This window comes from Ictalurus punctatus, chromosome 9, assembly GCF_001660625.3.
Source record: "Ictalurus punctatus breed USDA103 chromosome 9, Coco_2.0, whole genome shotgun sequence".
NCBI classification, from domain to species: Eukaryota; Metazoa; Chordata; class Actinopteri; order Siluriformes; family Ictaluridae; genus Ictalurus; species Ictalurus punctatus.
In genome coordinates this window covers 22,620,698-22,635,493 of record NC_030424.2, presented here as the reverse complement: position 1 = coordinate 22,635,493, position 14,796 = coordinate 22,620,698, and the positions used below count along the sequence as shown (strand labels likewise).

General features: G+C 38.0%; 1 protein-coding gene across 2 annotated transcripts in view; it reads right to left on the bottom strand.

Moving 5' to 3' along the window:
* Window positions 1-14,796, bottom strand: part of trappc12 (trafficking protein particle complex subunit 12) — a 36,212-nt gene that overhangs the window by 9,588 nt on the left and 11,828 nt on the right. For both annotated transcript variants that reach the window (XM_017476248.3, XM_017476249.3), the window contains exons 4-7: window positions 8,590-8,703; window positions 5,869-6,007; window positions 1,770-1,882; window positions 1,617-1,689 (exon numbers count right to left, since the gene is read on the bottom strand). In XM_017476248.3, the coding sequence (XP_017331737.2) occupies window positions 1,617-1,689; window positions 1,770-1,882; window positions 5,869-6,007; window positions 8,590-8,703 (439 nt within the window). The remainder of the gene's footprint in view (window positions 1-1,616; window positions 1,690-1,769; window positions 1,883-5,868; window positions 6,008-8,589; window positions 8,704-14,796) is intronic.

The window sequence follows — 14,796 nt, the reverse complement described above, 5'->3', positions numbered from 1 at the left end:
GCTTTGTGCCCTGATACGGAACCGAACCAGGAACAAACACCTCAGACTGATGCTCCATACTATAATCCTGGCATTTTAGTTAATCCACACTTACCTACATATTTCCAATTCCTCTTCATTAAATTATGTAATGTTTCATTCGAGTTCATTGTAATTTATTTATTTTTTAATTTCCAAGCTGTTCTGAGCTTCGATGAAGCATACAATAACAGGATCCTTCTTCTATCCTTCCTTGTATCTTCAGGGAAACAAGTGTTAATAAAATAAACTGCTAGAAGATTCACAACTGCAGGATCAAAATGTGGCAAAGCGTATGTTTCAACGTGAAGAATATTTTCTGACACACACTGTTGTGATATGCAGCAGTTTAGAAATGCTATGCATATAGTAAGTGTCAGGGAAAGGAATGGTTGTGGTGAAAGCCTTCATGAAGTAAGGAGCAGTGAGGGCAGGTGAATGCGAGCCATAAAAATAGAATGATTCCTGTACAGTATATAAGCAAGCAGCTTCGACTTGGCTAAATTGCATAATTATGTATAAAAATATAATAATGATAATTAAAGAAGGTTACTGTTTCCTCCCTCCTCCCAAACACAAGCTGCTAGGTGGATTGGCTGTGCTAAATTTCCCGTAGGTGTGAACATGTGTAAGCATGGAGCCCTGCAATGGACTTGCGATACAAAAGGACATCAAGGGTGTATTCTCGCCTCGTGCCTAGTGTTCTCCGGATAGGCTCTGGATCCACCGCGACCCTGATCGGGATAAAGCGCTTACTCAAGACAAATGAATGATGAAAAATAAAGTGATTTATCTACCGACTGCAAACAAACCTGTGATAACGACACCCTCTTCAAAATGGAGCAAAAGCTGGAAAAAAACCATTAAATATTTACACTAATCTGAAAGAAGAAGAAGAAGAAAAAAATAAAATAAAAAATAAATAAATAAAATCTTACGTGGAGTTCAAAAGTCTGACCAGAAGTGAACATGCTTCCATTTTGCATTCTTTTCTAATTTAATACAATTTTCATTACAAATTATATTATGGACAACAACTTAAGTGAAAAGTAAAATCTTTTAAATATTTACATGAATTTTTTTAGTTTCTTAGTATTAGTATATGTCCCTTTAAATGACGGTGTGTACTCGAGATGGCATGGACACGAGTGTGTGCAAGTTCCACAAGTTAGGATCCATTCTAGATCAAATCCATCCAAGTCTGATTACATGCTTCAACAGAAGAGATCAAGCAACTGGAAAATCTGACCTTTTAATAAAGCGGTTAACAAGTCAATATCACAAATTTGCTTACACTTAAATAGGGACCTAACTCAAGATATTGAACATTTACTTTCTTTGTTTTAAATATTTCTAAATTCTAATCATTTCCGATTTGAAAAGGGGGGAAAAAAACGAATCAGATTTCAAATTTGGTCTCACTGTACATGTATTCCAATTAGTACTGCCTCACGTGGATAACTGAACATTCAAATTTTTACTTAGGCCTCATACAACACAATGTAATATCTTCGCTAACCTGTAAAACATATAAAAGGCTAAAAGCGCATTTAACAGATGATGTCATACTTGGCGGCGCGCTCGTCTGAATGCAGTACCTTGTCTGTTTTCTGGTGTGAGAGTCATCATGCTCCCGTCCTCAGCCAGTCCTTCCTCCAGGTTAGCCAGGATCTGTTCACAGAGCACACTGGTTTCAGAGCAGGATAATTACAGCACTCACATTGTGATCGGAAAGTTCTGGACTCACTCACTTTCTGACAGATGCTTCTCATGCTGTGCAAGCGGTCCAGACACTCCTGGGGCTTGTTTAAGTACTGAGGCAGCTCAGCATGCAGCACACGCATGGAGAACGGCACCATTGAACCTGAACGACCAGAAACAAGAGCACAGTCAAGTACTAAAGTACAAACACACAAAACACTTCCGTCATTCCTTTTCACATAGGGATGGATGAGAATGCCTCAGATCATACAGTCACACTTATTTGTGTTGATTTTATTTTATTTTTTTACTCACAAACAAAACTCAAGCTTTTATCTTATATGTAGAATATACATAAATCTATATTCAATCAAACGTATAGATCTGTGTCAAAATGACATATTACGTCTCGTTAGGGCCGCATGATCTATACATACAATACATTCACCTAAATAAATAAATAAATTAGTCGTAGTCATCTTTTCCATTTAGCCATACGCTAATTGCACTTCCAGCTTCAACGCTTCTTTAAGCTACACTGCTAAAGATGAAAATAAATCAGTGCAATAAATATGCTAAATAAAACCTGTGCGTCTTATTAAACTATGGGGTGTCCGAAAATTCAGGAACCGATAGGAATATATTGAGCAAAATCTGCAAAAACATTATACAAGGGTGTTAAGGTGAACATGTAGAGCATATAATATACTACATGTAGTTTTACTCTCATTGGCTCCTGACCTTTCAGACACTCTGTATTTTGAAGCAATTAAAAACAGGACTGGGATCCTGCGAGACCAAACAAACAAACAAAAAATTACAGGAGTGGGTGGATTTTACTGTCAGGATGAGCAGACAGTCAGATATGAAGGTATGAAGGTCACACTGACTCAAATGGGTGCTTATTGGATGTGGTGTGCGACATGTTTACTCTGCACACGGTGTCTGTTGGGATTTACTCATTTGTTCATTCATTCATCGCTCACTCGTTTATTGAGCTCAGGTTCACAGTATGTACAGAATAAAGCAGCTACTGAAGTTCACTGTGGGTACAAAATCTCAGCTGCAGAAAAAAAAGAATAAGGTTGGAATCACCACGCTTAGAGGATGCTCACCGGGCTTTTTAACTTCGTAACAAATGAACAAATAACAGATATGAGACAAAACAAGTCTTGTTTAATAGCTGAACATTCCAGCTTTTTTTAAACATGCCTCAAACAAGTTATATGAAATTATTTTAATAAATGGCGTATTTTTCCCCCGCAAATCAAGTAGAGAAAGAAATTTATTTTTTTTTTAAATTATGGAATCACCCTGTTTTAAGAATGCAATTTACAAATACCAGCTCAAGTCTTAAATGCAAATTAGTTTGCTTACAGACCGTAACAAGTTGTCGGACTTGGTTAATTGAAAGGAAGCATGGCCCCAACAACAGAGTTGTCAATGGAAACAATGGAAAGGATTATAAAACTCCTTCAAGAAGGAAATCTGACATGGAGTGCCTCAAAAGATGTTGGTTGTTCCGTCAGCTGTGTCTAAAATGTAGTGCAAGTATAAATAATATGGGAAGGTTATAAAAGAAAAAAAAATAAATAATACGGTAGATCAATGAAGAAGTCAAAGCGTCAGGATAGAAAATGCAAAGCAATATGCCTAGCAAACAAGAAATGTACAACAAAACAAATGAAAAACAAAATGGGAGGAAACTGGAGTCAGTGTTTGTGAGAGAACTGTAAGAAATCAGCTGAATGAAATGGGATGTACGTACAGAAAAGCCAAACGAAACCAGCACTAACACCTAGACAGAAGAAAACAAGGTCACAGCGGGCTGAAGAGAAGCAATCATGGAGTGTGTATGATTGGATGAAAGTGATATTCAGTGATGAATCACGAATCTGCATTGGCCATGGAGATGATGCTGGAAATTTTGTCTAGTGCCCTTCCAATGCAAAATGTAAAAGATGACTGTCTGAAGAAAACAATCAAATTTCCCCACTCAGTTATGATATGGGCTTGCATGTCAGGTGAAGGACCAGGGGAGACCTCAACAGTCAATGCACAGGTGTACACTGACATTTTGGACACATTTCTCATTCCATTGATAGAAAATAGGTTTGGTGATGAAGTAACTTCTCAGGATGATAATGATAATCTCACCACAGAGCAAAGAGTGTTAAAGATTTTCTTCAGGAAAGGCAGACCAACTCAACAACAAACTCAACAACATGGCCAGCAAACAGTGCGGCTCTCAATTTGATTGAAAATTTATGGTAAAAATTAAAAAAAAAAAAAAAAAAAAAAAAAAAAAAAAAAAAAAAAAAAAAAAAGGGGTCCATGACAAGGCTCCATCCTGCAAAGCTGATCTGTCAACTGCTATTCGAGAAAGTTGGAACCAGTTTGATGGAAAATATTGTTTTTCCTTTAGTGAACTCCATGCCTCAAAGAAACAAAAGCCAGAGCAGGAGCAACAAAGTACTAACTGTGATTTTATTTGTTGAGGATTCCACAATTTTTTCCTCTACTTGATCTGGAAACAACGTATGCAATTAATTACAATAATTTCATTTAACTTGTTTGAGGTATGTTAAACAAAGCCAGAATATTCAGCTATAAACAAAAATGGTTGTGTGTTATATCTGTGCTTTGTTTATTTGCTATGAACTAAAAAAGCTGGGGGAACATCCTCCAAGTGTGGTGATTTCATCGTTTTTGCCAGGGGTAGTACATTAAACCATAAAAGTAAGGAATAAAACATGACAGGGCATGCTGGAATAGCTGGAAATAATCAGCGATGGAGTGTTGTAATGTAACCCTGACATTGATTATTTGCCTGTAACAGCACATTCCTCTTACAACTACAGCAATTTGCCAACAATTAAAAAAAAATACCATGAAACAAGTTAGATGCTGTTATCACTTGGGCAACACCTTTCAGATTTAAGAACTCACTGGCGCTGCAATATAAGAAATTTGTCATTTTCTATTAACACAAAAGAAAAAAAAAAGTACTTTTCCCTAGCGTATTCTCGTGCAGACCCTCAAGTACATTTAGTCTATTTCTCATTACTACTTTTTCATTACCACCTGTCTAATTGACATCCTCTAACAGTGTCTGTATTCGTTGACTAGTCTCTACAAACTCTAATACAAACACATGAGCATTCTGACTCCTAGACCCCAGGGCTCATGTGTATAATGGAGACTCCTACCAGATCAGAATTGGAATAATAATAATAATAATAATAATAATAATAACATAATATCAAACAATATATTGCGCAGTGTGTGCTTAAAAGACTAAAAATATACACAATTATACTCTAAATGGATAAATTAACAAGTCACCACAGTATGCAATCAAATAAAGTTCAAACATACAGGATTAGGGTTAATCGAACCTATTCAGACAATCAAAGCCAAAAAAGCTGTGATTGCTAATAAGATACGGATAATTAATCCTTAATTACTTTCACCTCTCGCGTTTTCCTATTTTCTTCTTTCTCTATCTCTCCATCCAGTTGTGTGGCTGGATTTGATCAGGCAGCTCTATGACAAGATTAATGGCTGCGCTGACCGCCTGCCTCTTTAGACGAGTCAGTGACACAGAGTCTGGCGCTACTGTGCATAAGGTTCAGCCCTGCACGCCTCTACACGGTAACTGTTTCCGTAAAACTAAAATACACTGTAACATGAGAATGCGCAGCATCTTTGATTAGACTCGTTTTATTTGAAAGAAAAGCCACACATAAAGCTGTGGTTTTGCTCCGGATTTCTATTGCGCTAATCAGTGACGTGTAACCTTGAAAGGAGAAAAATACAAACACTAATGCTCAAAGAGACTAAATGGCTTGTGGCTATGACAAAACCCAATTCAGTTTCTGTATTATGCCTGTCTTACATGCATACCTTCAAACACATTATAATTCCATTAATGTCTCTTTCACGCTTTGCCTCCGTCGGTTAAAAAGGCTTTCAAAGCCTCCACAGCACTTCAGTATGAGCAAACTGCTCGAGTCATTCTTTCAATAAATGGGCACTCTTTATCTGGGATTTTCTTTTTAACAGTGTCTTAATTCTCCCTTTGCTGTAAATGAATGTGCTTTTATTATTAAGTTCAAAACAGATGCACTCAGTCAGTAAAGATGCTACCTCGTCTTCCGGGGTACACCGTAGGGTAGTACTCGTAGTACAGGTCCGGCTGGTCCAGATTACCAAACGGCTCAAACTCCAGCTCCGCGTTTTGGAAGAGGTTGAGCTTAACCAAAAGAGCCAGACGCACGAACCATAACTGCAAGAAAGCACAGAGGAATCGTTTTAAAACCGGCGAAAACCGAAATAATTACTAATGATGATTACTGAAGTTCTAACACCTTTTTGAACTTTCCATTAAAAAAAAATCTAGAGTTCTAACAGCCTTATAGATCCAAGTGGAGAAACAACAAAAAGAGATGGTGCATCAAAGTCAGACGTATCTAAAGACTTAATTGAACTCATTATGCTAATGTGCTTTCTGTAGCCTATAGGGCTAAAACCTTCATAATGAAAGTCAGTAGTTTTCCATTATCACAGAGAGAGTCAGCAGAGTGGAACGTATGTGTGCCACTGGAGGTCAGACATCAGAGAGGTGGAATGCTTTGATACAGCTGACACGGCAGGCAATGCGAGATCTGTGTGTGTTTGTGTTTGTATGTGTGTGTGTGGACAGAGAGCCAGAGTTGAGCTATGGTGCTACTTTAAAAACAATCCACATCTTATACCTGAATTGGAACACAATCAAGTCACTAAAGTGTGTTTTGTGCACCTAATACATTTTCTTTTTCTACAGTTTTTCCCCAATTTAACCAATTCCCACCCACCAGTCAGCTAACAGATGCCCGTGAGTTGCTATTGTCGCCTGTGATTGACAAGTGAGAGAGAGAATGCCATTCCTCCCACCCAAACAGCTTGGCCAATTTTGCTCCCTTGGCTCCAGTCACTGATCTCTGTATGTGGCATCGTTGATTCTTTTCTGTTCTCTCATGTACAAAAAAACATAATTTAAGATCCATCCACCAATTTTCCTTACCCCTTATCCTACATTGGGTCTAGGAAGAGCCTGAAGCCTATCCCAGGTGACTCAGGGCACAAGACGGGGGACAACGAGGTGCCAACCCAGGGCACAATCGCACACACACTCGCACACTATGTTAAATGGTCTGCACTTATATAGCGCTTTACACTGTCTCATTCACCCATTCACACACCAATGGTAGCAAAGCTTCTTTATGATTGGTGAGGAATTAGTTAATAATAAAGATTAGCAACTGTTCAGAAGGAGTACGTTGCTGCTCTCCTGCACGCTCTTCACTAACTCAAATAGGTAGAGGTGACATAGTCCTCATTTAAACTTAAGGTTGCCAGATACCATCAGAAAAGTCAACTCAAGTTTCCATGTTTTGATTTAATCCCCCAAAAAACAATATTATCAGCAGACGTACTGGGGAAACCGATCTAAAAGGAACAACTGATAAACCAACAAACAAACAGAAAACTAATAAAATGTAAAGACAGAAAATGTGCTTAGTTATAAATAAATCATTTAATATAAAAAAAATAGATATTATAATAACTTAAAATATAAATGAAAAAAGGGAAATGAAATAATGTTTAATTACTATGGGTTGCATTTAATATCAATTTGACATTAAGCTTAGTTCGCTATCTCTTTAGAAAGGTATTAGCCTTTTTCCTAATATGGATCATGTTTGTGTTAATCTACTTTTAATTAGGACTATTGTTTAAGATATTTAAAAATAAATATTTTATGTTTGTTTATTTATCAGTTAACCAACAACAATTCAATTAACAGTGACTGTGAGCGGAGAGCTTACATTTAACTGTTTATGACCTCCTGATTAAAGCTTAAACAAAAAGATTGGTATCTGGATCGGTTTCGGTCGTAAAAATCCTGATCGGTGCATCCCTAATGAACACCATTAAACTAAAGCGCTTTAATCACCCAATCACATCTGTACGAGATTATTCAGATATATACACAATATACACAGAGCGGTTTGTGAACTGACTCCAGCCCAGAACCATGACAGTGGAAAATGTCTAATAGTGTAGCTTTAAATATATTTAAGAGGAGCAGACTTCAAAGACTGAGCATTGATGATTACTGTATTTGTTTACAAGGCGGAACAGGTTAACGGTGGGTTTTTTTTTGCATACAGTCTGTAAAATTAACTGAAAATATTAAATTTAGTTTATCAGAAGGTAAATTAATTAGTCATGGCTCACACTGTGTTCCTAAATTCTGTCATAATTGACAAGCTCAAGTTTTCTCATGCCTACTTGTGTGTTATATTGTGGCACATTAATGTTACCATCTCTAAAAAAAAATAAATAAAATAATAAAAAAAAATAATAATAAAAATAACCTCAACTTCCACTGTGCTCCTAAATTTTTGTAATTAAAGAAATTGTCTTGCGTCTCTCCTCCTGTAAACACTGTTATTGCCTTTTCTGCATACACCTGAATTGTTTTCATTTGGTTGCATATTGTTATATTTGATTTCATATTTTCATTTGGTTGATGGCATTTTTATTTTTACTCATCCTATATTTTGTGTACTATTTTATTTATGTTTTGCTTCTACGAGATGATGCACTTTAAGGACCAGTCTAATTTGATGCAAAGATTTGTACATTAGCAGGAATGTAGCACAACATGGAGGTGAAATCAGCGGTCTGTTTATTTAAAATGTGAAAGTGCATTAAAAATATGTTGTCACTAAAATCAATGAATAATCGTGATAAATGATAGAAATCTCAATATTGATCAAAATAATCGGGATTATCATTTTGGCCATAATCATGCAGCCCTACCTGCAGTGTGTCGGTGGTGTGGGTGCTCGGCTGGCCGCTCTTGCCATAGCCTTGGCCATGAGCCGTCAGCAGTCTGCCCGTCAGGTCCACGGCTGCCCTCCAGTTCTTTGTGCCCTGGTTGGGAAGACGTGAGAGAGAAATGAAGCCATTATTTCAGCTTCTGTTCACAAAGGACAAGGTGATGATACTTATGTGAGTGTTTGAGGACAATACTGTCCCTATGATATAAACACTGGCCACACGTCCAAGTACAGGCTTTACTAGATCAGTGCCATCCAGCATGTACAACATTATGGAAATCAAACATAATAAAATCAATTTCTATTACAGTCTCCCAGATTACAGTGTTCCTTCCTCAAACCTCACACTCTTTCCCTTGGTCTGCATATACTGCACCTTTTTCGCTTATTCTTTCTCATCTCATGTATATTCTTCCTGCATCCCTCCGAGCCCTGAGATTTCTAACGTGTCTCTCTGGTTCTCCCGCTCTCTCTCTACAGCCCCGGTGCCTTTAAATCTTCATTAGGGTGGGAAATGAAGCTGAAAACGACTGGCAGGGAAATGGGCGAAAGCAGCTGCAGCCGCTGAGACAAAACATAAAAAAGTCAAGGCAAGTGGAAATGGGGGTCCATTATGATGTAGTGCAAATTCAGGGGTTGCGAGGTACTCACAAAATAGATCAAATAAAACATTTGTTTTATGCTTTGCGTCAAAAGGACACAAATATGATATTGTTGTACGCCGTATTAAAACGCACCTGCACAGACACAACTGGGATACATAGAAGAGAATATACAACAGGCAAACTTACCATCCCGCTGGAGGTACGCTCAGTTTTTTGTATGAATTAGAATGCTGAAATCTTTGGGAGTGGTGGCGTATACAGTCACTCAGATAATCAGCAGGGGACAAACCCAAATCAGTAGCCTGGGTGCCCTCTACAAACAGATTTCTTAGACAGGCTATTTGTTGTTTTTTTTTTTATTCATAGGGGGCTTTCACACTGGCAGTTTAGCCGGAAAGAAAGCCCGGTTCGTCATGTGCACCGTGGTACAGAACCCGAGACTACAAGAAAGTGGCCCGAGTTCGGTTGCACTGGAACTGTGCAGAGATTCCCGTGAACGTGAACGCAGCTGGTACTCGGGTCCTCACTTGTTCAGGAAATAAAAGTAACCTGCGCATGTGTTTTAGCCAATGACGGTATCATGAGTTTCCACAACACACGTGTATCATGAGTGGCAGGGGAATGTCCGCTGCTGTGCATAATATCTGATGCTCGTAATAGCACCAAAATAATAATAAAAAAAAATATGGTGAGTCACGCTGCGTTCTCCATGCATGTTTGTGATGACATAAGATGAACGCAAATGCACCATGGTTCGACAGAATCAAGCGAGTCAATCAATGCTGCGGGGAGTGCACTCGCACAATCGCACTCGGATTCGGTCCGCAGCAAATATGCCCGGTGTGAAGACCACCATGGTTGCCCAGTGCACTTTTAACAGCCATATTTTTTTTTTTAACGATACTTTTGTTCTGCAATAGTCAATAAGCAAATTTCATTTGGTGTGACTTTTTAACATAATATGCTTCACTGTGGGCCAATGCTGTACTCATTCTAACTCCCACCGCCTGCTGAAGCATGATCAGGAGTATAGAACAGATTTACTAGTCAGATTAATTAGCATGCACGCATGCAATTTTCTTTTTCTGAAATAGGACCACGCAGGTAGCCTGTGCTGGTCTGAAAGAGCAAAATAAAAGGCTGGTGCAAATTATCTGGGGCTTCCAGAAGACAGAGAGAGAAAGAGAAAGAAAGAGAGAAAGAGATAGAGAGAGAGAACCTAGGAAAAAGGGAGGAATAAAAAAACAACACGAGGACTACCCTTTCCATCAGGAAGAATGGATAAGGGAGTGAAGCAAACAAACACGGCAGCCTCGATGTATTTCTCTGTAGACTTCTGTGCTCACACTCCCTCTCGAGAGAGAGATGGATTGCAGGTGCTCTGAGTTTAGCCATGCTGTAATTGAAACACTCTTCACATTCTGTATTAGGTACTCTCAACCCTTAGGCACTCACAGCCTGCTCTGGATTAGTCTTATCATGGGCTCTTCACAGGAAGAGGCTTTGAATTGTCAATGCGGTTCACGTTTGTACTTTGACCATATTAGGAATGGAAATGTTTAAATCTCTATATTATTCCATGCCATATTATGTCTAGGAAAGCCCAATGGACGTCGCTATGGCTGAATTCTGGCCAAAATATACAAAATACATCCGTTTTCCCAAGAGACTACACTATCTGTATTCCCAAGCCACCACACGTTTGCAAAATATATATTATTTTACGATGGAATACGCCCACTTGCCAGATTATTTATACGTTTGGTCACTTATAAAGTACACAGATGAAATTCACACTAGTGCAGACTAACACGTTGGAAAACTGTGCGAAATACAATCCATATTTCTTCAATTAGCATAGTATTGGGCTCCCAATGGCACGACAGAAAAGCCCTGTCGTCGCGAGACTGTGCATTCGAATTCCAACGATGCCACAGCCAACCGTGGCCTACAGCAAAGGGAACAGGATTGGCCATGCAATCTGGGTGGGAAGAATGGCATAGTCTCTGCCCTCTTGTCAATCACAGCGACACTGGCCAATCACAGATTTCTATGAGCTCATTTATGCAGAAGAGGGCAGATAGTACTTTCTTCCAAGTGTGTTATTCAGCAACTACAGATGTGCAGCATGAACAACAGATGGCCGACTCAAAAGGCAGCACTTTACTTATGCCTATGTAACCATGGATGGAGTTGTTTCTATTAATCATTATAAATGAGCAGACCTTAAGACAGCTTAACAGTCCGTCCAAGATTTCGCAATATTGCGATTGTAGAAATTAATGCAAAATCAAGCAAACTCAGAAATATTCGCAGGAGCTCGCAAATTTTCTAAACTACTGCGGATTTTCCGCAGATCTGGGTCAAGACACATCATGCGACGTCATCACGACGCTCATTCAGCCAAAGCCATCTCCGATTCAAGCACGTTGAACGAGTACAGCTAAAAAGGTCTCATTTAACAACAAACATCACTGAGAAAGACTGAGCAAAATAATTTTGTGCAATTGCAGTTTCGCCAATTCAAGCAGTTTTCCACACACACAAAAAAAAAAACATCGCATAAAATTTGCAAAGAAAAACTTGTGAAAATTTGGGAAAAAGCCACGGCAAAATCTAACATTTTTGGCCGTAACAGTCACACACACACAAAAAAAAAACCTCTGAAATTCTGTATGGAATGACTTAAGATGAATGGCACATTACATGGTGTCCAAACATGAACCTTGATAGAGATCGACTGATACCAATCCAGATTATTTGCATGTTTATGTGCCCAATAACCGATTTGCAGAACTGACTTATTTATTGTTTTACTTCCATTTTTGACACAATGATAACACCACTGAACCGAACAAATCGTTTTATTTATAAACAACTTTGTCAATTTCACGTCCTCCTTGCATACAAAACAAAAACCTCTTATTTATATACCAATAAATAGAGAGATCTGAAAGGTTGCAAAAAATAAATAAATAAAGTACACTATTATTAAAGTGTCTTTTAAAAATAAATAAATAAAAAATAAAAAAGCTTTGATGGGGTAAACAGATTACGTGACTGAGTTTGTCTCTATTTTTTAGTGCCAAGCTTCTTAAACAGCACACATCTAATTTGTGCATTAATGGCTGTTATGTTAAATAAACGCCACAAGATGGCGCCATTTATCGGTGCATCCGATATTACAAAACCGATATCCGATTATGGAAAAATGCTTAAATATCAGGAAAAATATTGGTAAAAGCGATTATAATCCCTTGGTGGGATAAACCCCCACACCACCCACCCATAAACGCTAGCTGATAAAAGGTCGATACAGAGTACTGTTGTTTCTCCTGTAAAATAATTTGTTTGTGCTCTGTGCTTAATAGACTCTGCTGAAAATACTGCTGTCTTGTAAGTAAAAACTCACAACTGCAACCGCAAAAATACAAATACAAAACTACAGCATTGTACAGTGCTACTTGTACAGAAATACAGTGACCCATTGTGCTGCAATACACCATTTGAAGATAAGACTAATATCTTTCTGGATAAGCCCTGCATCTAGAACAGGTAGATTGACACAAAATCCAAAAACGAAAGCGTCTTATTTCCTGCCTCACAGCCTGGAACTGTTCAATTAAAACTGCTGTGTTCTTTCATAATGAAGTTGGGCCTCATGGGGAAAAGCCTCAATGACTAGACTTTGACAATTCCAAGTACAGCGGAACTAATAATGCTCCTAAAAAAAAAAGGAAAAAAGAAAAAAGAAAAAAAAAATCCAATGTACCCTACAGCATCTACAACACTGACTCACCAGCACCTGCTGACTTCTTTGTAGAAAACATGACTCCCTGCCCTCATCTGAAACCACACTTCATCGTTCTGCTTTAGAGATACAGGATGTCTGCAATCCCAAATACAAAGGGTAGAAGAGATGACTGGGCTGTTTGGAAAAATAAATCCAAAAAAAAAAACAGACAGCCCTTTTTTCCTCAGTGCAAGCTGAGGAACATTACAAAGAAACATCAGGCTACTCTGCAAATGAGGTTGAACACTGGATCAAAGCAGGTGATTTTGTTAAATAGTGCACCTCCTTCACTGAACGCAAGCATAAAGAAACAGATGAATGTACACTGCTGGGATCCTCCAGAAAGAATAGCAGATTACGAGCGTTTTCCACGATGCACTAAAAACAAGAACCTATTGCCGGTAAAAATAACAAAGTAAATGAAACACTTAAAAGAAACTAATCTTACAATCCCCTGATAAGTCGATACACCAAATGAAGAGAAAAGGAATGTATTTATGCTAGTTTTTATTGAGTTTGTGCCATAAAAATCTCTAGATATATACATTTTTAAAAAATGATTTTATACATATTTATTAAAAATGTCAGTGTTTATGCAGCTTGAGAAATAAGAAAGCACAATTTTGCCACATCAACCCCATTAGTTTCTGTTGGTATTAGAGCTGCAACAACTTATTCATAAAATCGATTGGTCTGCGCACGGCACGGGAGAGATTTACTCATTACAATACTTTTCTTCTGAAAAGTTGTGTCTCAAATGAAGTACTGTACACCATGCACTGTGTACTCTACCGTCTAGTGTGTGGATTTTAGAAAGGTAATATCATCTTAGATATATCACTGGCGGGTTTCTTTTACTAACCGGAACTATAAGCCGCTTCTAGGTGACGGCGCATGACGTCATACGCACGCTAGCATTAGCAGACACCCAGATTCACGGATAATGACTTTCTTCAGTTTACTTTCTGTCAGCGTCACCATCAGACGGAGCCGAAATCATCATGTGACTGAGGAAGAAAGTCTTCTGAGGCAGGGAGCATTTTATATTAAATACCGCGGAGATCAAACAGTGCTGCACGAGCACAAATTTATGTTTATATCCAAAATGCTCCACTGTGTGCCAGGGGCAGGGGAAACTGGTGCAAGCTGCTTACAAAGTTTAATTTAATTGAAGTTTATTGTCATGATATGGCGTATTTGCACGCTTGCAGTGTAAATTATGTTGTTTATTATAACGTAAGTGACGTGTTAGTAACGAGGCCGCGCTGCTGATCATGCGCAGTGTAGACGCGCTGATACAGAGTGGGAGCGCGATTAAGATCTGTAATGTCTCACTAAAACACTATGATCAAAAGTAAACACGAGTAAAATAATACTCCTAAAGGCAGTGAGTAACAGAAACCACAAGGTGCAGTGAAAGTGAGTTTTTATTATTAATTTAGGACTGTAGTTTAATTCTGTGCTTTTTGTGCATCCATAAAAAAAATAACGCATAAACACCTATATACAATATAAACTAAAATAAATGAATAAAATAAAGAAATTATATATACACACATACACACACTTTATATATAAGTTTATATTGTATACAAGTATTTATGCATTATTTTTTATGGATGCAAAAAAAAGCACAGAATTAAACTACAATCCTAAATTAATAATATATATTCTGGTGTGTGTGTGTGTGTGTATTGGGATCTTTTCTGTTTTGGACAAACAGTTGTGTAAAGTTTTAGTCTGAAGTTTATATTTGTAACACTCAGTTTGTGGATATTATTTTAAATAA